Raw genomic sequence first — 27,740 nt, 5'->3', positions numbered from 1 at the left:
AATAGCATTAGCATGAGGATTTTAGCTTATAAGCCTTAATTTTCCATTACAGATTATACTTCTGACAAAGCCAAAGGAACCAAGAGAGGAGAATGGAAACTATTGAACATGTGGATTTAAATGTCCCTTATTCCCTCTGTAATTGCTGTTTGGCATGAAAGATTTTTCTGAAACCCAAAGCCAAACTTATTATGTTTAAATTAGATAGAAAAACACATTTGCTAAGCTTAAGCTTTGAAAGGGAAAAAATGTTAAAATCTCACTTGCCCACATTCAGCTAAAGTAAATGCTGTCTTTGCATCATATAATTCAACAAAAAAATTTATTTTTTCATATTTTGTAAGTCAGGAAGCAGCATTAAAAAAATACAGAATTATTTTTAATCTTCCAGTCCACACAAACTAATTTACCAGCGACCATGAACTGTCTCTCAACTACTCACCTCAGACAACAATTTGCAACTTCTGATTATTAACATTAGTCTTCTCAACTATTTACAAATATATTACATATTTTAAATCCTCTCAAGCAAAGAAATATTTCAATAATTAACTCAGTAGATCCTACATAATTTCAGTGTTCAAGGGAACTATACACGCAGTGCTGGAAGTCTGAATAATTTATAACTGAAATGCACATATGTTGAATACAAAAATTCTGTGTGTGTTGCAGTGGCATCTATTGACCAATTTCTACTGGAGGACAAGAATGGGAGGTGATGTCATTGGTCTTTTGGAGCGCCTCATCTAAATCCAGAGCTTGATTGTTAACTTTCACCGTCATGCAGCCATGGTAGGAAGCAGTAACTGGAGTTGAAGTGACAGGAACATCTGTGGTGTTTTTAAAACAAACAACAAAGGAAGACATCTTCAATAAACACTAGACAACTTCAATAAACATTACTACCAAGCTCCTCATTCTTCTTAATTTCAAAATATATAGAACAATTTTTCTTTTTGATGGTGTAAGTGGTTCACATATCTTATAATGGCTATATGAGCAGTTGAGCCCCATTATGAAAGGAAATATTCACAAAAAGCACCTTTTCAAATGAAGAACCAGAACTTATATCCTGGAATGAATTCTGTTTTCTTACACTTCTACTTTCAAAATCTTCCCTTTAATTTTTAAAATAATCTTTAGCTCCCCAGGTGATGGATGCAGCTTCACAATCCAAGCCCTGCCTCTTTGTACATGCATCCCACATATAGAAAAGGGTGGGAGAATGGATTGAAATATGTTCCCTATCTTACCAGCTTTGTCCCTTCTGGTAGATGACACTTCTCTTAGACAAAAGGCTAACACACAATACACATAACAAACAGGACTAGCTTTGATTAGTTACAGCATCGTGACTTTTTTTTACCACACCCTGTGAACATGTTTGTATTATACAACCAGTCTCTGGGATGTATATTTATCTCCACTGCCTTGCTGGACTCAGAAGTACTGCAAGATCACAGTTTTTGTTAAAATGATGAATGCACATGCATTCGTCATTTGCTTCCTTTGATCTCACATGCCAATTAAGCTTTAGCCACAGGTCGGCAACCTGTGGCTCCGGAGCCACATGTGGCTCTTTGAGCCTTCCCCTGTGGCTCCCAGCCTCCTCTGCCATTTGCAGAGAGAGACAGAGACAGAGAGAGGCACTTGCGCTTCCTTGCTTCTCTCTCTGTCGTGTCTCTCTCTGTGTTTGTGTTTGTGTTTGTGTGTGTGTGTGTAAAAGAGAGTAGACTCACGGTGTTCTCCGACAAGCTGAAAAGCTTTTGGGGTGGGGCTCCTCCCTTTGCTGCGTCTCTGCAGGAAGCAGGAAACAGGAAGAGCAAGAGAGCTAGCTAGCCCAGCTATGCTGACTCAGGAATTCTGGGAGTTGAAGTCCATGAGTCATAAAAGAGCCGAGGTTGCCTACCCCTGAGCTTGTTGGAAAACAGCTTGAAGCCAGCTTGCCAGGTGAGCAGAAGATCGAAGAGAGGGAGAGGGGGGAGAGAGAGAGGGAGAGGGAGGGAGAGAGAGAGAGAGGAAAGAGAGAGAGAGAAAGAAAGAGAGAGAGGGGGAAGAGGACTGGTAGACCAAGGGCAGAAAGAGGGAGAGGGAGAGAGAGGGAGGGAGAGAGAGAGACCTTTTGACATCTAAAATGAAGATAACACTGCATATATCCTGTTTTACCTTTATCAGATATATACAGTGTTTTGTTTTAGGTGGGAAATGGGTCCAAGTGGCTCTTTGAGAGTTTTGGGTTGCCTACCCCTGCTTTAGCCTAACAGGTAGTCCTCAACCTATGATGTTAAGGGCATGTTGTGATGGTTGTTAAGCAGGATCACCTTGGTTAATGACCCTCGCCCCTGCTCTCCCTGATGAGGTCAAATGACCATGCATGTCGTTAAGTGGAGCATGGAGTGCCTCTGGAGTGGGAGAAGCCCTAAGAGGCCTAATGCAGGCACTGACCCATCTGCCATGGGCCTATCAAGACCTTCCTCACCTCGAGACACCACATGCTCTGCTTGCTGCCCTCAGGGTCCCCACAGCCCTTGGGCCTACTTCCCTCCCCCCACCAGGTCCCCACATGCCTTGTACAAAAGTAGAAAAAAAACTATACTTTTCATATGAAACATTATCTATAGCACTCTCTCTTCTCTCCCTGAAACATATGGAATGTAGTTTCTCCTATGGGCCTTGGGTGCTATCCAGAAAGAATCAGGAAGAACTTTGCACTTATCAGGAAGATATTATTTAGCTGGAAAAAACAACAGTGATTTAATGCTTGGATGGGGTGGGGCAGAAAACACAAGGAAAGGCAGATATTAGTTGACATTTGCATTCCACGTCTGCATGATTTCTCTACAAACTGCTGCAAACTCTTGCATCAGTATTACACCAGTTAGTAATATGAAGGTTGTTGGTAAACAGGTAATTGGCCTATAGTTGCCTGGTCCTATCCCTTTTTCTCAATCTTTCATTATCAGGTAGGCTTTGCCAGATATTAGCCACTCTTCAATTTTACATCCATGCGGTATGTTGTTAAACTGCTTGGCAAAAAGCGAGCAAAGGTAATACCAATGGTAAGAGGCATCTTGGGTGCAATCCCAAAACAATGGAGCACTGCTTGAACACCATCGACATTGACAAATTCACCATCAGTCAATTGCAAAAAGCGACTTTACTCAGAATAGCTTACATCCTGCGACAATATCTATAAACCATCAAACAGCCACATCTGCTTAGCCAGGTCCTTGTAAAGGACTCAATAGATAGACAAAAATGCTAAAACTAGTCTCAACATCTGGCTGACTGTGTGATGAACCATAATAAAATAATGAATGATAATGAATAGACCAAGTCTATAATGAAACAGATAATGAAAAAATAATGAAAATAAAATAAAAACCATAATAAAAATTCCCTTTAAAGCAGCTATGTCCTTCCTTAGGACCTTTCCTCGGTTTGTACCAAAGGGTTGCATAGCCCTAAGAGTCACCAAATGTAATCAAGGTTAAGATGTGCCTTAATCCAAATGATTATAGAAACCATAAACATGTATGGATTTTGAAAATGCTTTGTAAACTATTTCAGAATTCTGAGTCGTTATGTAAGCTATCCCAAATAATCACATATCTACTGAAATATTTGGCAGTGGTGGAAGGTACTGATCATTTGATGACAGCCATATGAAAGCATCTCTAAGCATCAGGAGTGGTATTTTTATGACCTCTGCACATCCAGCAATTGTAATAGATTTCTGGACTATTTCCTGTAAATAACTTGCAGTGCACTGCCTGGGTATTATAAAAAGAAAATCATGATGTTTGCTAGTAGAATATATTTAATTGCATGAACAGCCAAATAACAGCTTCTGCACCCCAAATGATCTGATGTGGCTGAATTCATGTATTACAATTATACAAAAGAATAACTAGCCTTGAGGTGAAATCTATCATTAGCTCTAATATAATGGACAAACATTCAAGGGAAAATTATTTGCTCTTCCATGAACAATATACATATTGTGTGCTATATTATATTCACTTTCAATTATTTCTTTGTAGCTCTTTATTCAATACCAGGTGTAAGACAGCTTGAGGTTATATTTTTTCCTCATCAGAATAACATCAGATTTAGTTGTGCTTCATTTACTTAGCTTCCCAAAGGATACAACTTACACGCTATAATGTGATTAAAAGGAAACAAGTCAATAAGGTTTGTTCTTGAGAAAGTCATACAGAAAAGATGCAAAAGTCCCTATTTTCACAGGCCACCTTGTTGGCCCCTATTCTATTAATGAGCAGATCATATGCATTCTGGATGTAGCATTTAATACTCACCTGGCAGTCCTCCCACATAGGTCTTTACAGATGATTGTAGGTAATTATCTAAAACAGACAGGTTATCTTCCAATTGTGCCTGGCTTAGTTCGTTCTGTCCTACAGTCCCATCCATGGTCAAAACTATCTGACTATTGCTGATGGAGATGTCCACCAAGTGCTCTTGTTTGTCACAAATGCTTACTGCCAGCCTGCAAACTACAATGTTCTTCACTGCCAAGATAATAAACTGTACAGCAAGGAAATAAAGAAAAAGTATGTTAATAAAACACTGACCTACTGTATTTCTAAAAAATATTAAACACTGAAGATGTTATTATGACAGATAAACTGCAGTGGACAACCATTCTATTCCCACTCCCCAGAAATCTTCGAAAATATAGTTTTATAGTTAATCATAACACAATGCATTTATTAATATGAATTAGTATCTATGCAACTGTTCAATAATGTAAAAGTTTCTCTTGTTGAAATTACACATACACATGCATGAAATATTTCAATACATATTTGTGTGTTTACCTGTTGCTTAAGCTTCTTTGTGGAATGATAGTCAATCAGAGCCACTGACAAAGGGACTATTGCTTCATTGCTAACAAGAGCAAAGAGCACCCCAGTATCTGTAGCTGGACGAATTAAAAAATTTACTTTTACTTCCCACTGCTTCCTGGTTTCATTGATATCAAATGGATAAACTACAGAAAGAGAAACAGAGGGCTAAGTGCATATTCTACTATTTTTAGCATTTAAAATAATCAAACAGTAGGTAAGTTTTTCTTAATCATGGTAAGGAATAAATGGCCATAATCAAATCTTCTTCAGTTAGCCAATGTATATTGTTAGGTTATGTTGCTATGTTATATTATAATATTTCCTTCCTTTTAACAGCTCTTTTGTTAATTTCATAAAAAGCACTGTGATTGCTTTGACTAGTTAAAGTCAAGATTATACTTTTTAATCACCAAGACATCTGGATTGCAAGACCCTGGTCAATCTGCTGGGTCTTTAGGGTCTCTAATCATACAATATCTTGAGCTGCAGGAATTAATTCTGTGTTTCTAATCAAAACAAAATAGAACAAAGAAATAAAGCTGTTCTCAGTTCTATTTTTACCTCAGTGCATTATTATATGTGTAATAGTACAGAAAGCTTGCCAGCTTTTTGTATTTCTATATCTTATTTTTATCTATTTATGCAAAATATTTCTTTACCATTTCTCATAGCAAAGAATCCTGAAGGAGTTTAAAAACCCAGTAAAACTAAGGCAGAGAAAGGAAACAGATTCAAACCAGTTCATTAAAAGATAAATGTTACACTAAATGATTGGAAAATGCCAATAAAAAAATTTGGCACCTGATGTAATTTGCTAATTTAGATTTTTTTTTTTTTTAAAAAAGAAGTCTATGCTCTTCTTTCAACATCTCTTTACTTTCTATTTGAACATAATATTGAAATTAAAAACAATGTTATTGCTCAGAGAAGATCTGAATTGCACCTGTAATAGTTATGTATATTATTCAGCCTCAAGAGATGTTTATCTATCATTGGGAAGGCAAGCAACAATGAAGTCTGAATCCATTCAACATTGCCAGATGTCATGAGGAAAAATGACAATTACATTTTAGGCCCTAGTGAAATTTCTCTCCAAAGTAATGAGTCATGCCATGCATTGTCTGCCAGGTTATGTTGGCAGAAAAGAAGCATATCACATTGCAACCCACAAAAAGTAAATCACCTTATATGTACTGTGCTTTCCTAAAAGCTATTAGATTGTGCATTATACATATATTCAATATCCTTTGTAAGAGTTTAGCTTTTTCAGAGTTATTTAAATATTACAATCGTGCTATTACTTTTTCTTCTTCATCTGTGCCTAGAAGACATATTAATTTTCTTGTAAAACTTTCATTTATATAATAATTAAGAACAAGTACTTACCATAACTGAGATTAAACATAGCAAATCCTTTGCCAGGGTAGAAAGAGCCTCTTCCTGCAATTGCAAAGCACTGCATCCTATCATTCGTTCGGACTGTATCTTGGATAGTTATGTCTTCCTTATTCAGCCAATTCCAAGCCCTCATACATCCATCTAGTCGAGGGTTAATCTAATGAGATAAAGGGAATTACCTTTCCTTGAACTGATGATGAAAATGGAATGGGGTTTACCCAAATATTTTAACTTAGAAAACAAGGCTTTTCAGTAATCCCAAATCTCTTTTCAATATATTGAATTATACTTATACTCAATAAATATAATGTATTATNATAAAACAACATAGGTTTAATCAACCATGATCTGACACCACTGCCAGGACATACAGTAGTATTACATTACTTCAATGGCCTTTTTTTGGTAAAGATAGATCGTATAGACTTATGTAAGCTTATAGTTTAGCTGCATTTGGAATGCTGTGCTCAGTCCAATCCATCTAAAAAAGAGAACAGCACTGGGGGGAAACATCATAGCATTTTTCCTACAAGAAGAAGATAAAACCTGAGAGATTTTAACTTCAGAGCAGGTGGGGGAAAGGGATCTGTAAAACTTAATTCATCTTATAGCACAGTGATGGCGAACCTTTTACAGACCGAGTGCCCAAATTGCAACCCAAAACCCACTTATGTATCTTCGGGTGCCGGGTGGGTGTGGCCCATTGGCTGGGTGTGGCCAATTGGGGGTGTGTGGCCCATTGGGTGGGCTTGGCTGCGGTGGTAACGGCAGACTGGGTGGGACTAAAAAGTTCAATCAATCAATTCCAACTTTGCAAGATCTTTTTTTCCCCACGAGAAATTGAAATTGACTGGTTGATTGAACCTTTTTTTGTTGTTGCACACAGCGGCGGAGGCCTAAAGCGAAAAGGTTTTATAAAACCCAGCTGAAGGCCTAGGACTGGGGCGATGGCGCGCGTGCCCACAGAAAGGGCTCTGAGTGCCGCCTCTGGCACCCGTGCCATAGGTTCGCCACCACTGTTATAGCATCATGGCTGTAGGATGTGGATAGAAACTGACTGGCTATCGTAAGCCAACCAAAACTGCTTCATGTAACAGGTAACATAAGAATGTTCTGCTTTAAGCAAAAGGGTGCCATTTCTCTGCCACAGCTTCTCCTCTATTTCTTTAAGTTAGAGGACTATGTCTGATCATCAATCAAATTGGGCAGATAAGAAGAGATGGCAGCAGTTGACTCCTCTTCCAAATAAATAAAAGCAGTGGAAGGAAGGGAAGGGCAGGTGCTGCTCATGTGGTCCCTCCTGGCACCTTGCCACCTGCTGCTTTCATTGGTTCATAGAAAGCTGCAGTGTCACAAAGCATGGAGAAAATAACCAGAGGAAAAGAACTATTTCTACAGGCTATGAAAATGTGAATCCATCTTGAGTGAAGAAGTTGGGTGCAGAGCTGGTAGAACAGTTTGTTAAAAGAGTGATTGAAGGATTCATGAACAGGAAGGCGTGTAAGGTAAGAAAATAAATTTTAATGCAGCATGATATCATTTCTTAGGCTAAAATGATGCCATTTTAGTTTTATACACTATCTCTCCATGTGAAGAACATTATATAATTTTTTCACTGCCATGAGCCTGGTTTTGTAAAACTATCTTTCCATCTTTTGTGAAATCGATCATTGCTTTATCTTCTGCATTTTAGAGTGGTTGGTTTTATTTGTAATTTTATTCAGTTTATTATTTGGACTGGACGTGTATAGACCATTCTGCATTCTTCCAGAGGGAGTAAATGTAGAAATGAAATGAATCATAAATAATTTTCAGTCAGAATTTTCTCAAGAAAGCATAGCATTGCAAGATAAAATGTAAGATTCCATATAGTCAGCAAATTAAGTACTGAACCTTTACAGAGTTTGCTGTGATAAAAGTTGCAAAACACCATCAGCAGGGAAGTATAAGGGGGGGAAAAAACCCTAAAGAATGCAGAGGAGTAAATAGACTTGCTCATAAGGTATGTTGACCTAGAGCTCCCAGCTAAAAATAGATATAAGTGAACAATGGAAAATAAAAATCAAAAAGAGCAGAAAAGCCAATTTCTATAGTGTTGAGAGTAATTCTGCTCTCTTGACATACCTCCTGAGTATGTGTTCTACTGCACAAATTTACTCTTGTGGTTAAAAGTGATCTGACATGAGGTTTTTTTATTATATTTTTCCCTCATGGACTAATTATTTTTCCTTACTTTGAATCTAAGATAGATCTATCCCTCGTTTCACCAGTTGCCCAGCTCTACTATAGATTACAAAATGAATGTAATCAACAGTCCTACTTACAGAATGGATAAGATGATGGGTCTTGAAAGGAACTCCTCCAACAGTTAGATTTAGTTGATAAAGTCCTCTGTCTTGAGTAAACAAATCACCTGAGACAGCGATCCTCATAACTGCATCCTTATTGACTTTTATAACTAAACTTCTTTCCAATTCTTCAACTGATATCTGACAGAACATAATTACAAAGGGATCAAGAGCGAAATATGAAAAAAACACATCACCCATATAAAACAATATTGTTCAATGAGTTAATTTCAAGTCATCTGGTGTCCATGAATCAGTCTTGTCTTCAGAAATACATACACCCCAATAATTTGTTTTTTCTCATTCTGTAGGTCAACACTGTAATTTCAAAAGTGAAGCAAGGAACAAAAGGGAAAGCTGGCTTAACAAAGGAGTTCCTGTGAGCCATTTCAAGTGAGACTCCACACATTAAAATTGAAAGTCTGATAGTATTTTACATACATATATATTTGCTAACAATAACAAGACAAACCATATGATCAGTAAATAGCTTTCTCTCATGTTCCAATCATATATAGGTAGTCCTTGACTTACAACCACAAATTTATAGTGCTAAGTGAGACATTTGTTAACTAAGTTTTGCCCCATTTTACAACTTTTCTTGCCACAATTGTTAAGTGAATCATTGCAGTTGTTAATAAGCCAGTTGTTAAGTGACTCTGGCTTCCCCATTAACTTTGCTTGTCAGAAGGTTGCAAAAGGTGACCACATCACCCCAGGACATAAGAATTGTTATAAATATGAACCAATTGCCAAACATCCGAATTCTGATCATGTGACCATGGGGTTGCTGCAACAGTTGTAAGTGTGAAAAATGGTCAGTCACTTTTTCCAGTGCCGTTGTAACTCTGAATGAACTGTTGTAAGTCGAGGACTATCTGTATAGAACTGGTGGGACAATTTGATCTTAGATTCATGTATTTATCAGATTTATCCCAAGTAATATCTTCCCCTAAATAATTATCTAAAAACTAGGAGAATGGCTGATAAGAAGAAGCTATTATACAGAAAGGAATAAGCAAAGGACTGCGAACAGAACGGTGCCTTTGAACATTTTTAAAGATTAGTGGATATTCTGGAGAAACGGTTTGCCTGGTAAATTTAAACCTTTTTATAATGTTTAGACAAGGATTCTCCCTTCTTTTATCCTTTCCATGGGTAGGGTGGGGGGTTAAGATTGTGCGCATTTGAATTTCTCTGAGAGCAATGTACAAGATTACAAGAGAGAATGGTTCATATACACAGATAGAAATAAATTAATTTTGAAATATGTACAAGTAGCTCCCGTTATCCATTATTTTGCATATATTGATAATTAAAGATCAGACTCTGAAATTCATGAAAAGTAATCACAAAGAAAAAATACAAGAAGTAGCCTAGAACAAGAAGACTTGACTGCTTATTCTTTACTATTGATAGTAGATCTTGAAAGGCAGAATCTGTCTCCCACTTTAGTATCTTCATTGTCAATTCTAAGACTGGATGTACCTGTTGCCATTAGGCTCGTACAATTACAGTATTTTATGATTCTTACCAAAACACAGGAAACTACTACCAGAACTGGTTCAAGAATCATTACAAACAATTATGACTAGTGCACCAGCTTCAAGCACATTCCTTATCATCTGAAATTTCACAAACAGCTGGAGATCAAGAAGCTTTCAGTTTTTGCACTCCAGCTCTTTTGGACAACTATACAATTTTATCTACAAGAGGGTGAATCTGAAGGCCTATCAATCAAAGGCTTCTCCATTTTGTCTGAATTTAATTTCAGTTTCTTCGCACTCGTCCAGCCCATTATTAGACTCAAAAGACAGTCAAGGGAATAAAACATTTTAAATTAGATTACATTAAAACCCATTCTAAACTAGAGAGAAGTGTCATCTGTACAGTGATGTATGTCACTATAGGCAGTAGTCTTCCAAATCACTTTCTGAACATGTCCTGGCAGGAGCAAACACAATTACTATTAAATTCAAGGCCCAATCCTACAGGGAATTAAAAGCTTTCAAGTAATCCAAGAGAACTATATGGGTGCATTCTTGGATCCTTGACATAAGTCATCCATAAAGCCAAGAAAAGCAATCTCAGCCTCAAATTCCAATTGCGTAATCAGTATCTTCCATATGTATCTACAATTGCAAGACTACTAACCTCTTAATCATCTTAGTTGGAAATTGTGTATTTGAAATCAACCTACACTTTTCCTGCTTTTCTACATATAAAGAGTTAAACTGGATTTTAACCCTTACAATTATTCATATGTTTTGACTTTGGTATGGTACCTTTGATAGTATCATAGCTATTTCTTTTATGTAGGAAGGTATATACATCTTCTTGCAAGTAAATTGATTATTTGGCTAAACTGATAGTGGTTTTCCCCTTTCCATGTGTCTAAAATTCATAAGTTAAAAAGGATTCACTATAATGGGATTGGTACTTGCGAAGGTATACATCTCTCTACCCTGCCTGCCTCAGCATTAACCTACAATTCTAAAGACAACTGCAGAGGCAAATACATTGAAAGTTAACTAATGTCACAAAATTGCAGAAAAATAAAAATATTATGTATTCAAGAATAGAATTCTTTATATTTAATAAAATAGAATGTTAGTTTTTAACTATGGGCAAAGTACAGGTCACTGTATTATTTAAAACTATCTACACATCATTCCAAGTGATGTACCATTTAAAATCACAAATAAAATTGCCAACAAGATAAAAGTTCCAACCAGCATAATTTAAAAAAAAATCTAGAATAGTAATAAAAGCAGTAAAAAGTCCGGCAATCAGCATAAAGTTTACCACCCAATTAAAACCAATGGAACTTGTCTAGCTTAAGAGACTTAAAGGCATGAGAATAACAGCTTGTACTATACCCACTGTCTGCCACATGCCATGGTTGATGATTGGGCCACTGCTGGTCACCCGGCCAATTCCATTGTACTTGAGTTGCAGCTCCAACCGTCCATTGCGCAAAGCCAAGACTATCCAGGTTCTGTCTTGATGGCCTCCAGCAAAAAAAAGGATACCTTCAGGATCGAAGGTTCTAAAATCAAATTCAGCTTCAAGTCTGGACACATGAGAATAAGAAGGAAAAAAAGAGTTAAGTTGGGAATACAGTCTGTTTTCCAGACACTACCACCATTAGATTAAAAAAAAAACTACCAGCCATAGAATCATTGGGGGATGATGAAACAAGACACCATCAGGCAAACCCCAAACGTTGAGCATTTACATTCAAAGTCAGCAAATACAAAAGGTCAGGTTTTGCACTGTGATTATCAGGCATAAAAGAAACAGGTCACATGTGATGTTTCAATTTAACTGATTTATTGCTAAAAGCCTATGCACAAGATTCTTCTCCACTAAGGTCTGCACCTGCTTAGAGTTAGGTAAGAGTCAACGGCAGCAAAAGGGGGGTTGGACTCAGTTCTGTCTCTGGACAAGTAGTGATTCTAGGCTGATCCCTCTTTTTGCCCCACCCTGGCTCTGCTATTCCTTCTCGTATAGTGATGTATATTTGGTCATTTTTTTTCATCTCCATAGTTTGTAGTATAGGTAGTCCTACACTTACAACCATTTGTTTAGTGACTTTGTGAAGTCACAATGGTACTGAAAAAAGTGACTTATGACCATTGCAACATCCCTATGGTCACGTGACCAAAATTTGGATGCTTGGCGACTGGTTCAATATTTATGACGGTTACAGTATCCCGGGGTCCTATGTTCACCTTTTGTGGTCTTCTGACTACCAAAGTCAAGGGGGAAGCCAGATTCACTTAACAACCATGTTACTAACTTAACAACTGCAGTGATTCATTTAACAGCTGTGGCAACAAAGGTCATAAAATGGGGCAAAACTCATTTAACAACTGTCTTGTGGAGCAACATAAATTTTGGGCTCAATTTAGTCGTAATTCAAGGACTACCTGTAGATGCCATTTTGTGCACCAATTATTTTCATGTGTAAATTGATATATTTTAAGGACGATAGGAAATTATGGGAAATTTCAATCAACCATCATACCTCCTTCCCCAATAACTGCATTCTAGCTGATCCCAACCCTAGAATTCACTGACCCCTAAGCTAGTATACTTGTGATGTCTGTGGCATCACTTGAAGAAGAAATTACCCTGAAACAAGAAAATGAACGACACACTTGTTGTGTGTTCTAGTGAAAGTTGTTAGCCTGGTAGCAAGAGAGATAGCTGAAAAGGGAGAGAGAGAGAGTTCCCAACCTCTCCTTGTTCTGCAAACAATTCTTCTATAACACACTGTCTTATCATTGCTGGAAAATGTGTTAATTTTTTTCAAGAACTATAACCATATGTAGACAAGACACATGACCTGCTGCTTCTGCCACCAAAACATTCATATGACTGCTGACATTTCTTCAATGACTTTTTGCTGTAGGAAACCTTCAGAAAGGAAGCTTGCACATATATTGCTGACCATGCACTATAGGTTTTCGATCATGTGGTAACCTACTCATGTCCCTCTCATAAGAACTGTATTTAGTGGATTGCAAGCCACTGATATACAGTAGGTAATGGTGTGCACAGCTTCAGACCAAGCCAGATGCATTGTTCTTTTACCCCTTATCTGTCATGTGTGTTATCTACAGAAAGAGCTTGTAAAGAGGACTTCTGGTATTTCTTAGTTTCATATAGTTAGATTCTGATATACACAAAGGAAAAGATGAAAAGAAGAACCTGGAACTTACAAAGGACAATGTTGATGTTCAAAGATGTATACATTGATGAACAATGTTTTATGCCATCAACTAGCAAAGTTAGTGCCCATGCATAAGAGAAAGAATCAGTATTTTAACCCTTCAACCCATGCCTCAAAACGGAAAGCTCCTTATCTGGGAGGAGTTCAAGACATGGAGGAAGATCAAAGTGAAGAATATCTACTACGGCTCTTAAAATCCCAAATCCTCAAATTTGAACCCCAGCAACTCTGGAGAGTTCTCACATCACAAATGGTCTGCAGCCAAAGACTACCCATCTTGGCATATATAAGAACTCCTGTAAGGATTCCAGTGACATAAAATAAGAGCATAATTTTAATTGTTATTCAGAACTAAGCATCACTAGGCAATTGGTCCTTGGTAAGTCTTAGAATTCCAGCCCAGGATGACATACCTAAATTGCAAAGAAAGGTAAATCAAATTCTTTTAAGAGGGAAAATTATTATTTAAATTGCTTTTAAAAAGCAATTCTCACCTTGTGGGTTGTCTCCTTTTAAAGGATAGTTTGATGACAGGTGTCCCACTAAAAATTCTTCCAAGATAGAGGGATTTAATACTTTTTGTAGTAGCAAATGGTACACAAGGCAGAATATCCTGGGGGAGGGAGAAAAGTTTTTTCAAGACACTCTGCTCAGATTGAGATCAACAATTACAAAGAGGTGTGTGTGTGTGTGTGTGTGTGTTTGCGTGTGTGTGTGTGTGTGTGTGTGTGTGTGTTTGCATGTGTGTGTATGAATTATATTTACATCATTCAGTGATTTTGTACTGTCCTGGAAAGCAGATATAGTAAACTAGGCAACCAGCTTAGCTATAGATTTCACAACCACATTTTACTATGGCTGATGTGTCCAAAATATCACTGTAAACATCTCCATCAAACAGCCATCTTTTCCCTACTTAAATGTCACACACCACTTAGCGATAGAAATTCTGGCAGTCCTGATTGCCACTGTTAAGCGAAATCACTATGGGTTATTAAGTGAGAATGTCACATGGTCACCATTTGCACCCCCCTGCCTGCTTCCCCATTAATTTCTGCTTGTGGCAGTTGGCAAAAAAGGTCACAAATGGCAACCACATAACTATGAGACACTGCAATGGCCAGAAGTAAGTACTACTCATTCAGCATTGTTGCAAGTTTGAATGGTTGCTGAATGAGTGGTTGTAAACCAAGGGCTACCTGTATATTATTATTTTGTTCAGTCATATAGTACATCTTTCTGATGTAAAAGACCATAAAACAAGTCCATTTAACGGATCTCTGGTGAAAAAGGCTGAATAACAGCAGGCAGAAAACTTTGGAGTGAAAGACCCAGAGAGTCTGTTGACTGAAGGCAACTTTGTGTAGGTAATCCTGGACTTACAACCACAATTGAAATTGAGCAGAGCAGTCATCAACTGAGACAACCATGTGACCATTTCACTCAATGACTGCAAGCCCAGTTTTCCAGTTGCTGTTGTTACGTGTTTATGTGGGTCATTAAATTGCCTTTTTCTGCAGCTGTAGACCCGCCCAGTTAATATGAAGGTGCAACCTTCCTATTGAAACCACCTTGCACCATCCTGCAAGTGGGCCCCATTCTCTTGATCGTTGGAAGACTTCTTCTCCAAACTGCACAATTTGAAGGGGTCTTCCAACAAATGCAAGAGCAATCACATTTGCTAGCCTTCCCACAAATCTTTCTAGACTTCAGAATGCTGGCGTTCACCAGCTTGCCACCCTAAGAAACTAATGAATCTTCAGGATTTGAGATCTGTTCCTGAAGCCCACTGAAGGATTTCCTCTCCCTACATAATCATGGGACACTTGGCAATCAACCATAAATACGAGCTGGTTGCCAATGTAATCATGTGACAAAGGAGTGGCGGGTGGAGAGACTTTTTACAACATCTAGAAGTGCTTTACAAGCAATAAAATATCATTTTTAAGGCTGTTGTACGTTTGAACAGCAATTAAACAACCAGTTGTAAGTCGAGGACAACCTGTAAGTTTGTATCAGAAATTTCATTTGGCAAGATAAACAAGCAACGCATGCTGTACGAATGAAACTGAAAACCAAAGTTTTAAGCATGCATCTTCCCTATTCATGATAGGCAACACTATCTTGTATTATAATTTGTATTATTATATAGACATACAGTGTTTTAATAAATTGTTCTCCAGACTCAAGTGAAGGGAATGAATTAAACTTTTCATTTTGTACACTGCTATCTCATAAACATTAGGCTCCATTTGTGTATTTCTGCCTGCAGAATAGAAGTATTAAAATACTACCTCACAAGTATTCATATCACTGGAGAGTTTAATTCCGCCTTTTCCATTGCAGTGGCAAGTATAACTTCCTTGTGAATTAACACATGTTTGCTCACAGAAGTTCTGTTCACATTCATCCACATCTATACAACACCAATAAAAAGAAAAGTAGAAAATTAAATTGTTGTATTTGACTAAGATATATTTTAAAACAGTAGTAGCAACCGTGAAGAAAAATCCAACATGTTATTCTTTCTAGAGAGCTTAGTTTGGCATTGCAAAAAAATATTCCATTTCTGGGCCACTTCTCTCCTCCCATACCTCACCCCTTTTAATAAAAATAATCAATATCTTTGATTATTTTTTATTTTTATGAGAGTAATGCCATTTCTGTGTTTTTCTCATAACACGATAGGAAGTCAGTGGTAACATTTTGCTGTCCTGCTCAATGTATGACATTGAAGCGCTAAGGTTGTAATGCGAGATACCATCTGGTTAACCATGAATTGGCATATTTCATTTGTTGCACCCCAGGTGAGTGATTGATAATTAATCGTTATGGTGAATTCCTGACCCCACAAATATACATGCAGAGCATCGATTGCCCATTTTAGTACATAGGCTTCTCTTTCAATGGTGTTATATTTTTGTTTTTTGGGGAGGAGCTTCTTTGAGAGGTAGATCATAGAGTGGTCTATTCCTTCATAATTTTGGGTAGCATGGTGCCTAAGCCTATGCTAGATGTGTCTATTTGTAAAACAGAGGGTTGGGGGAAATCCTGTCCTTTCAATACTGGCTTCCCACACAACGTGACTTTTATTTTTCCAAATACTTCTGGTGCTGTTTAGAAATTTTATCCTTGAGGTTTGTTTCTCATTAGGTCTGTGAGGGGTTGAGTCACAATAGAAAAATGAGGTATGAACCTGTGATAACACCCTGCTAGAACAAACTTCTTCCTTTGTTTTGGGGGCTTCCACTTGTTTCAAGGTTTCAACCTTTCTATATTCTGGTTTAACTTCTCCCTTTCCAATCATAAACTCCTTATATCAGGTTTCTTGATATCCCAGATGGCACTTTTCTGGGTTTATGGTTAGGCCAGGTTTTCCTAAATTATCAATTATTAACCTTAAATGTTGGAGATGTCCTTCCCAGGTCTTGATATAGAGTATTGTGCAAAAAGGTTAGTCAATTGTGAAAAAATGTTGTAAATTAAGGATGCTTTCAGAAATAGAATTTTGAACAGTTTATTTTTATCAATTAGCAAAATGGAAAGTAAATGAACAGAAGAGAAATCCAAATCAAATCAATATTTGGTGTGACCATCCTAAACTATTAACACTTCTAACACTATTAACATTTTTGAAAGCATTCTTAACTTACAGCATTTTTGCACAACTGCCCAACACTTTTGCACTGTACTGTGTATGAGATCATCATCTAGATAGGCAGCATATCATTCCCCTTGACCTGATGAAATCTTGTTCACTAGACACTGTAAAGTGCAGGGTACTCCATGTAGATTAAATGACATTCTCTTAATTAAAAGTGAACTTATGGAGTAACAAATGTGGTTTTCTTTTTTGAATGGCGTTCCAGTGGAATTTGCCAATATCCTTTGGCAGGTGAAAAATACCTGGCTCTATCTCTAGGCCATCCAAGAAGCATCAACTCTTGGCATTGAATACCCATTGAATTTTGCCTCTCGGTTTATTTGCTGGAAGTCTATGCAACACTGTTTTCCCCCATTTGATGTTGGCATTAATATGACTGGAGAACACCAGTCACTTACAGATGGTTCTGGAGCATCTTGTCTATTCCATTTTAACACACCTTTCAACTGTTCAGGAATCCTATAGAGATGCTGTCTACTAGGACAAGTTTCTCCTGTTTTTATTCTGTGCTCTATTAAAACAGTTTAACTCTTCAGTTAAAACTGCTGAACTACAATAGCCAAAAAAGCTAAAGTGGTAGCAGATTAAGTAAAATAATCAATAACCAGAGCACTGTATTTTCTACCTAAGAATGCTTTCATTTGAGAAAGTTGGGCTCTCTCAATGCTGGCCTCCAGAAGCAAATAAAGAAATTAGTGATTTGCAAGAAATTTGAGTATACGCCTGCACTGAATTTCCCAGTCATTAGATGATTTTTTAAATATATTGGATGACAATACATTTAAAGGAGAATATCTGTAGCTCAGGGTTGAAATGAGGGCCCCTTTGGTGCTCTCTGAACTTGGTTGTTTTCTTGCAGACGTTTCATTACCCAAACTAGGTAACATCATCAGTGCTAGACAATACATTTATTGTACCTTTAAAAAATTATTCTTATAAAAATATTCATCATAATGCTTGATACAATCTTCATTCAAAACATCAAATTTGATTCAATACTCTATCTGCTTATTTTTCAACACCCACTTGCCATCTAGAGGTATATAGGAAATTAACAGCAAAGTGGGAAGGCTACAGCATACATTGATTGAGGGTAAGAATTATCATGATAGAATTTAATTCTACCTACTAACCTTTGCAGGTCTTCGTGACCTCATCATAAGTATAACCAGTATCACAAACACATGAATAAGACCTTACTAAATTTTTACACTGAGCTTCTCCACAGATCCCTGCTGTTGCAGCACATTCATCAATGTCTGAAAAAGAGCAAAAAGTAAAGACAATCAACAATAATAATCAGACTATCAACCATGTTTCACAGGCCTGTCCCTCCATGTTATACCAAGTCTGCAACTCATTCTCTCTCTATTGTTATAATGGCATAATGGAATTAGGAAATGACTTCAGCCTCCCCAGAAACAAAAGGCTGGTATTCTGCAAGATATACAGCACTTCTGGACAAATGTTATAAAAATTATTTAAAATGTGAACTCTGGGGATGGGAGCAGAGAGGAGGAGAATCACAGGAAAAAGTGTGATAGCAATGTTAGAAAAGGGTCAGGGTTTTGAGACAAAAAGGATCACAGGATAGGAAATTACCAGCTGTTTGGCTGGGAAAAGCTTATTTCAGTCAACAATGAGGTTTTTGTACATAGTTCCTTAATGGAACAGGGTATATAGATCATGTTTACATGCACATTTAATTTGTTTCTGCATACTGAAAATGAGGCATCTAATGTAATGAATGGAGGATACACAGTCAAATCTTGCAGTGTAGATAGTAGCATATGGCACCACCCATTTTTCAGCAACTAGTTTGTACAAAGCAAATTTCATGCAGAATAGTATAGCTATATCCGTACATACCCACCAGGCCATTCCCTTTTAGGTTAAGCAATGTTATGCACAGCATAGAAAAGAAGTAAACCAAAGAAATTAAAGGCATCAGAGAATAAAAAGAGAAGAAATATAATCAACACTAGTTTATACCAACACCATTCCATATCATTCTATACCGTATTTTTCGCTCTATAAGACGCACCTGACCATAAGACGCACATACCGGTACTATACTATTTCTCTTTCCCTCCCTCTATTTCTCTCTCCCTCTCAAAGATCCTTAAAATCCTTAAAGATTATGCTTGGGCGGAAGANCGCGGCCTCCCAGCCGCTTGCTTCTTCGGCTGGAGCAATTGCAAGGGCTTGCATGGTCGCCGGCAGCGGGGGAGCGCGTCAGCGGCCCTTGGGGACCATGCAAGCCCTTGCAATCGCTCCAGCCGAAGAAACAAGCGGTTGGGAGGCCGCGGCGGCGCCTACCTCCTGCGCCCGTCAGCTGGTGAGCCCCGGACCTGCGCCCGTCAGCTGGGAGGTCTGGAGATGGAGCCGGCTGGCGTGGAGGGCGATGGGGAAGCGGTGTCTCGGCGGGCGGGGTCCTGCCTGCACGCGAATGTCAGGCCCACCCGCCCCATCTGTAAAAGAAAACGTCTTCCGCCCAAGCATAACGCCAGCAGTTCTGTGCCACAGAGGCTTGAAACACAGAGGCGCGGGACGCGGAGCGGCGCGGTGGGAGGCGGCATTCGCTCCATAAGATGCACAGACATTTTCCCCCATCTTTTGGGGGGGGGAAAGTGCGTCTTATAGACCGAAAAATACGGTACTTAGAAATTCTCTTTGCTTCTGACAGATTTGTCATCTGCTTCATATACTGCCTGTTTTCTTAAAGTATGTTCTGAGGATCTCATCAACTTTATCTTGCTGTGATTTTCTCGGCTTTCACCTTCCTTTTAACCCATTCATTCACTCTGCCTTTATCTGTTGGTTGTGGAATTCTGATTTTCATTCGTTCTCTATGACAAACTACATCATTACAACTATTCCTTTAGTGACTGTTCGAAGTTACAATGGCATTGAAAAAAGTGACTTATGACCAGTTTTCACATTTATGACCCCTGCAGCATTCCCATGGTCACGTGAATAAAATTCAGGTGCTTGAATTTTTTTATGACAGTTGCCCAGGGCCATGTGATCACTATTTGTAACATTCCCAGCTGACCTTTGACAAACAAAGTCAGTGGGGAGTCAGATTTGCTTAATGGTTGCAGATTTGCTTAACAACTGTGGCAAAAAAGTGGTAAAGTGGAGCAAAACCTAGTTAACAAGTGCTTTGCTTAGCAATAGAAAATTTGGGATCAATAGTGGTTGTGAGTCAAAGACTACCTGTCTCTCTTTTACTTCTGTTTATATTCATCATTCAGTTTTTCATTCAGTGCATATTCCTTTAACAATTATTCATTCTTCATCCTATTTTTCCCTGTTTTACCACACATTGAGCCATGGTGGCATGGCAGGCTATTTCTTAAATGTCCCATTCCCAATGCATTTAATTTTTCTGTTTCTTCTGAAACATCCAATTTTCAATTCGATAACAAAAATGAGTGGAAGCACACTCTTAATAGAGGCATTTTTCCACGTCTATACATTTTTATTTACTTTAACAAATATTCCTTCCTCATAATGTGCTTTTTTCTACCAATTTTTGCATGTCTTAAAACTTCTGTATACCTTTTCCTGATCTTTAGTAAACCTTCTACCAAGATACAGAAATTAATCTACTTGCTTTATTTTCACCATTTATATATTATTTGCAATTGTTCCTTATCAAACGCAATAACCTTGAACTTTGCTACATTAATTTCCATTCTTTTAGTTGTAATATACAATTAGTTGCAAATGATTTGGATTTTCAGGCAGCCACACAGTATCATCTTCATACAGAGGCCTACACCCATTCATATTTTGGGTCTTCATAAGCATTATTTACACTTTTCTCAATGATAATATAATTGGGTTAAGAGAAATGTGCTTTTGATACTGAGCAGTTGCAGGAAATGTAGCCGTAATAAAACAGCCCTCCGCCCCTTGAGATAAATCAAACTTTCTAAATGTCAAATTTTTACATTGTAAGTAAATATGGCATAGAGAGCTGGTGTGTGTAATAATTAGGGCAGTACCTAGAATCCAGGACACTCTGATTTCTAGGCCTACCTCAGACACAAAGGATGACCTTGAGCTAGTAATTCTCTCTCAGCCCTAGAAAGGAGATCTTGCCAAGAAAATTGCAAGAACTAGTTCAGGCAGTTGTCAGAGGAGTCAAGACTTACTCAAAGCACAAACACACACACACACACACACACAAAGACATAGTACAGGTAGTCCTTGACTTATGACCACAATTGAGCCCAAAATTTCTGCTGCTAAGCGAGACATCTCCAAAGAATGCCCCATTTTATGACCGTGCTTGTTCTGCCCCAAACAGAATAGACTACTTTAATCCCATCTGAAACAGACAGATAACTCAGCAGAATAAGCAAAGAATATCGCTTTTATTTCTAGGAATCCTAAACAATAACTCACTGTTATGTAGAGATACATCCAGAAACATATTTAGCGTTGTAGCTCATTCCACAGATAATTTGATAATGGATTTTCCCCTCTTCTTCTGCATAAGACTCACATGTTGGCATAGGACCTCCAAGCCGTGTGGCTAGGAGCCATGAGGCTGGATGAAACAAAGGCATTCCAAACTGGCACGTAGCCAGTATGTCCTGAAAAGAGCTCAGAGGCTCCTCCTACTACTGACCTGTTAACATGAGATAGCTAACGAGCTAAAACTACATTACCCATAAGCCATCTCTTAAGGAGACAGCACTTAGTCATAAGTCACTGTTTTTGGTGCTGTTGTAACTTTGAATTGTCACTACTGTAAATGAATTGTAAGTCGAGGATTACCTGAAGAATATTTTCCATCTGGATCTGCCCAAATATGCTGATTCTATTCCAGGTAAGGATGATCCAAACCACCCAGAGAACATCTGGCTCAGAATGGATGATCTATAACCTTTCAACATGTGTATTTTGATCCCTGGGATTCCAAGCAGCAATTTTAAATGGATCGCACTGGGGGAAATGCTCTTTCCTCTTTCTTTGTTTTGTTATTTCCTTTTTTGTTTCACAATATTATCATTTTCATCTATTTATTATAAAAACAAATATCCAATTAGGCAGAATAAGTTATCTAAATACAGATTCTAATTGATCATGAACTTACGGTGATTTTGGAGCATCTTGCAAGCATAATAAGAAACAAAAGAAATTTTCCACCTCAGATGGAAGGTACCTCCAAGATGCCTAAAAACTGCCTCCCAGTGTGATCAAGTGGAGGTAAAAATATGTAGAAATTTGACCTTCAGTCTTTGATACAGAGTCGTGTTAATGAAGATGTAAAATGCTCTGCCTTGATATACTTGGAAAGCACAATATCAGAATTCCAGAAGCCGAAATACTAAAGTCCAACTTGCGCATTATAGTTCAGGTTTAACATGAATACACTTTCTTAAAACAAGTTTACTAAATTCAAATCAGAATTTCTAAGTGGATTTCATCATGGTATTGAGAGTGAAGTATTGGATTAGAGCTAACAAGATGCAGCTTCCTAGTCTGTTCTCAGCCATGGAAGCTCTTTAGATAATATAGAGCCAGTTGCTCTCTTTTAACCCAAACTGTTATTGTGATGGAAAAACAATAGCCAAGAGTGCTACATTTGAGAGCAAGCAACAGAATTTCATTTTTAATGTGTGCCAGTGTGCCCACAGTAAAAAATGACAATAAAGGTTATCTCATCTCATTTCATCACCCAGCACACTTGGAGGAAAGGCAGAATGTAAATTTAGCAAACAAATGAATAATTATACCAACACAAGAAAGTATCACTTTTCACCTCTCCTCCCCACAAAATATTTTGAGAAAGGGCAATTTAAATGAGAGGATTTGCAAAAGGCGATATACTCAGTAGGCCTGGGTAGCACTTCAAAATTAATAAAAGGTAATTCAAAGGAATGGGGATGCAACCATAGCATCCGTCTGCAAATTTTATCCGTGATTCAGGTAAAGGACTAGGCTACTTTCATGAGCTACAGACAGATATTATATTCATACCCACATGTTGTGAGGAACATTTTTTAAACTATTTCCAAAGTGCTGCACATCCTTAATGCCTATCTCTGTACTCACACTGTTTGTCCATTTTGATCTCCTTTGCCAGCTGTTTTTCCACAAATAAGCTATAAAATACGTTTATAGCTCCCTCCCCATATAGATATTTTCCACAAGGCACTTATGAGCTAAAGAGAATAGCACAAGAAAATCCTGCTGATGATGTTACCTAGTTTGGTAATGAAACATTCAGGAATTATATTAAAACAAGCTTGGAGAAAAAAACACAGCCAAAATTTTCCAGATGTATTGGAATTGCAACTTATGCTAGCTGACATTATGAGAAATTGCTATTTGTTTTTTTTAATTGTTAAAATGTTGGTATGCTGCTTCTCATTGTAAAACAAAACTAAAATAAATGTAGATAATCGGTATCCTCCAGGAATGTTTACAGTTGAGTCATTACTCTTTCAATAAGTCAGTGTTTCTCAACCTTGGCAACTTTAAAATGTATGAACTTCAACATTACTGAGAGCTAATTTGGTCCAGTGGAGACCATTAGTTCTAATCCTGCCTTACACATGAAAACCCTCTAGGTGTCTTTGAGTTAGTCACTCTCTCACCCAACCCACTTCACAGGGTTGTTGTTGTGGGGAAAATAGGAGGAGAAATGCATGTTGGGTATATTCGCCACCTTGTAAAAATAGGCAGGATAAAAATAAAAAAAAGAAAATTACTGGCTGGGGAATTCTGGGAATTGAAGTCCACATATATTAAGCTGCCAAGTTGAGAAACACTGCAATAAATTGTCTCACGAGGGGATATTTATCACTAGGTGACACTAATGAAGATTTCATGGAACAAAAAGTAGATACCGTCTATAATGCAAGGATGCAATCCTTCCTGGAACTATCCAGCCAAGTCTGCTTAACTTGCTGATAAAATAGCCCTAATGAGGTATGTTCAAAAGAAAATGTGAAACCAAAAAAATTGTTTTGCAAATACTTCAAGCTGCAAAAGCTGGAGTGATGCCCCAAAACAAAATGGTGCCTCAAGCACATATCTCAGCCTTTGCAGAATGTGGTTTCTCAGCAACAGCTTCAGTTAGTTTGCCGCTACTATACAGCTCTTTTCTTCCTTTAACCTTTTCTTTCTCCCCTCCACAATCTCTGTCCAGGCAGCATTATTGTCATTTTATTCTTTACTGACTTCCAGTATGCAGAACATTAATATTCTGTTCAACAGGCTAAAGCACTATACTTTAAATTACAGAAAACATATCCATTGTTATTGGCCACTTGTCATCAGAACATTTCTGAGATGAATAAACTCTCTAGACATTATTTTTCTTTCAGGTGGCTGCACACTTCTTGTATACATGAGGTCATTTTCTAATACAATGCAATGTAATGAAACTAACAAAAACTATATGCTACTTTGCCAAATATTGCTTTTTAGCTCCAGAAGGAGCCTGTTGGCTGGAGCATTTTGGCATAATATGCCAATCCTTTGTGAATCACTCTTTTGCTATGGGGTTGGATAGTTCTGTGGTATGACTGCAGACATGCTTAGGCATGCATTCCTGGCTGTTCCTATTGAAATCTTAAACCGCAGTTGTGAGAAAGTCAGAAGCAATAACAACTGCTCAGTTTAGCATTCAGAGTTATTTATGCTAATAAAGATAGCTCAGGGTTAATGTGGTTTATAAGTTTTATCTGGATTAGAATAATTTTATTGCTGGCTCGTAAATTCACTTAGAACATATCCACAATAAACATGCTAATCCTCAAGATGCCATTATTTACTTTCATCAAGATATCTACCCTTTTATATAATAATGGAATAATAGACTCAGCAGAGGCATGTAGCTTTCACTCACTCGTACAGAATTTGTGCAGTAACCTTCTCATAAAGTGTTGTTGATAGAACATGTCAAAAGATCCAGCAATCATAATTTGCCATAGAGTTTCAGCTGGCAAACTTGGGGTTGGCATCAAGACCAAAAAGAAGAAAGAGGAAGCAAGAAAAAAGAACTAGAGCAGATCAAATTAGATTCAAAACAGACTAGTTCGTGTAATGCCAAAGTTGGATTTCATATTATTCTTGTGTATTTCATAGCTTACCTTTGCATGATTTACTGTCACTCATAAGAGCATAGCCAGTGTAACATGAGCAATGATAACTGCCTGGTTTGTTGTAACAGATCTGTTTACATCCGCCATTGTGATCTGCACATTCATTAATATCTAGAAGTGGAAAAAGACTGTTTCAGTATCCAAACAAACTCCAACAGAAGAATGTGAAACAAGACATTCATCTCTTCATATGTATCATTTTATTAAATTCCACATGTTGTATATGCAAGATTTTATCATCTCTGGTTTAATTTTCAAGTCAGTTTACAATGTTTAAATTTATTTATTTATGCAGTTATTCACAAGTGTCTTTTTAGGCTGACCAGAGCAATAAGCTATGCAGAATCTCTTTCAATCAAGCCTTCTGTTACTCTGTTTTAATGAGTCCATTGATCTGTTTGTAATTACAGTCTCTGTTGTGGTGAGCAGAGTTCATAGAATAACTCTGTCAATCTCCATCTGGAGATTCCAAAGATTGAACCTTTTATATATATATAAAAAAATCCATGTTCTGTAAATAAGCTATATTTTTCTCCACCCAACAGTCAGAATTATAGATGTACAGGTAGTCCTCAACTTACAACAATTTGTTTAGTGACTGTTCAAAGTTATAATGGCATTGAAAAAAGTGACTTATTACTGTTTTTCACACTTCTGATCATTGCAGCATACCCAACTCACGTGATCAAAATTCAGATACTTGACAACTGACTCACATTCATGACAGTTGCAGTGTCCCAGGCTCACGTGATCACCTTTTGCAACTTTCTGACATACAAAGTCATTGGGGAAGCCAGATGCACTTAACAATGTTACTAACTTAAAAACTGCAGTGATCCACTTAACAATTATGGTAACAGAGGTTGTAAAATGGGGGAAAACTCACTTAACCGCCGTCTTGCTTAGCAACAGAAATTTTGGGCTCAAATGTGATTGTAAGTTGAGGTTTACCGGTACAAGCAGCTCAGACCTAGACTTACCTTTATCACATGTCTCGCCTTCCCAGCCTCTCTTGCAGTGGCAAAGATATCCACCTTTCAGATCTTCACATTTTATAGTACCATCCCTGTGACACGGGTTAGGAGAACATTGATCTGGTAAATCTAGGGCAGAAAAAAACCCTTGTAAAATGTTTATCTTGAATCATACTGTTCAGAACAATGAGACTGGTATTACTCTTCAAACTAATCCTGAGAAGGCATTATTCTCTTATACAAAGAGGAATAACATTGGTAGAATTGCATCATTCTATAATGTTGTTTTCTAGGCTATATGCCCAATTACAGAAAAAGTCTAACTCACCAAAGTAAATGAATTTTTGTTCTGGAGACCATTGTGTATTTAAAAAAAAAAGAATGGAAAATATTTCTCAATTTACCTTCCTCATTCTAACTTTGAAATCAGCTTTCTGAGAAACTGTTTTCTGTTTTTTTTTCCCCTCCAAAAAAAGAAAAGAAAAGAAACGAAACCCTGAGACTACAATTGTTAATTTTAGGCAAGAGAAAAACACTACCAAAACACCTAAAGTTACTATCTTACTAGAACCCCCTGAAACTATGATACATTTTGTTTGTATAGGGGTTCAACATGTTGAACTCTATACATACATACATGCCAATTAAATGTTAAATTCAATAAATAAAAGAGAATGATATCTAACACAGGACAATGACCCTTTTTGCACTGTGTGTATGTTTCACAGAGGTGCAGATTAGCCCACTGAATATGACTATACATCCACATATACATCAAAAAATGCAGAGATTCCCAAGTGCCTGCATAGATATATAAAAGCACTCTTTTCTCCCTCATGACTGCATGTATGGCAGGCATAAACATAGGCTAAAACAGATCTGAATGTATGGCATATACAAACATATGTTAAAACAGATAAATGCACAAAATATATAATAGTGTACTAGGCTCTTTACTCCCAACCCATAAATCTTTCCTAAACAAGCTAGCTAATTCTTACATATCTTTTTGCTAAAGCAATAAAACATTAGGGAATTTTACATTTTTTAGCTTTTAAAATGATCAACTTTTTGTATTCCACCCTCCCTATGCTGATCTATGATCATAATAAAGATTTGGCTAAGATAGGCATAGCAGACAGAAAAAGAAAGACAATTACTGAGGGAAAATTATTGAGGAAATTCTTTATCGATAATGATGCCTGAACATGTCTTCTTCAGAGCTGAAGAAGCTTCTTGGATGAGAAGCAAAACGTCTTCAAGGAAAAAACAAAGTCCAGTTGCCTTTTGGGAAAAAGCACTTTGGGGATGCCTGAAAATGCACTCATGATTTTCTTTATCCTAAAAGCCACAATAAATATTTTTATTTGATTGTTCAAATGAATTATTCAAATAATGACAAGGACGTCACATCTCTAGCCATGAATTTGGTCATGCTATTTGGGAGCCAACTGACTCCTTACTGCAGGTCACCAGGTACACAAGTAACATGCACTAAAAAGAAAGTGGGGCTAAATACAATTATTCACATTCTGCATATTTTCTGAATTTTTCTAAAGGGAAGGAAAACCATAATCCAGAACACAAGAGCAATATTGCTGCAGCCTCCCAAAAAGAC

At 37.5% G+C, this 27,740-nt stretch overlaps 1 protein-coding gene across 1 annotated transcript in view; it reads right to left on the bottom strand.

The window, feature by feature from the left end:
* Window positions 1–338: 338 nt before the first annotated feature.
* GAS6 (growth arrest specific 6) overlaps window positions 339–27,740 on the bottom strand; it is a 50,059-nt gene continuing 22,657 nt past the window's right edge. Inside the window, exons 5-15 of the mRNA XM_015826502.1 lie at window positions 26,129–26,251; window positions 25,137–25,259; window positions 18,153–18,278; window positions 15,650–15,771; window positions 13,850–13,968; window positions 11,501–11,690; window positions 8,594–8,758; window positions 6,258–6,426; window positions 4,842–5,014; window positions 4,320–4,548; window positions 339–830 (exon numbers count right to left, since the gene is read on the bottom strand). Coding sequence (XP_015681988.1) covers window positions 679–830; window positions 4,320–4,548; window positions 4,842–5,014; window positions 6,258–6,426; window positions 8,594–8,758; window positions 11,501–11,690; window positions 13,850–13,968; window positions 15,650–15,771; window positions 18,153–18,278; window positions 25,137–25,259; window positions 26,129–26,251 — 1,691 coding nt within the window. The 3' untranslated portion in view covers window positions 339–678. The remainder of the gene's footprint in view (window positions 831–4,319; window positions 4,549–4,841; window positions 5,015–6,257; window positions 6,427–8,593; window positions 8,759–11,500; window positions 11,691–13,849; window positions 13,969–15,649; window positions 15,772–18,152; window positions 18,279–25,136; window positions 25,260–26,128; window positions 26,252–27,740) is intronic.

The sequence above is a fragment of the Protobothrops mucrosquamatus genome, unplaced genomic scaffold (genome assembly GCF_001527695.2).
Source record: "Protobothrops mucrosquamatus isolate PMUCROS unplaced genomic scaffold, P.Mucros_1.0 scaffold3156, whole genome shotgun sequence".
Classification (NCBI taxonomy): domain Eukaryota; kingdom Metazoa; phylum Chordata; class Lepidosauria; order Squamata; family Viperidae; genus Protobothrops; species Protobothrops mucrosquamatus.
The sequence above is the reverse complement of the archived record's forward strand: the minus strand, read 5'-3'. Positions and strand labels throughout refer to the sequence as shown.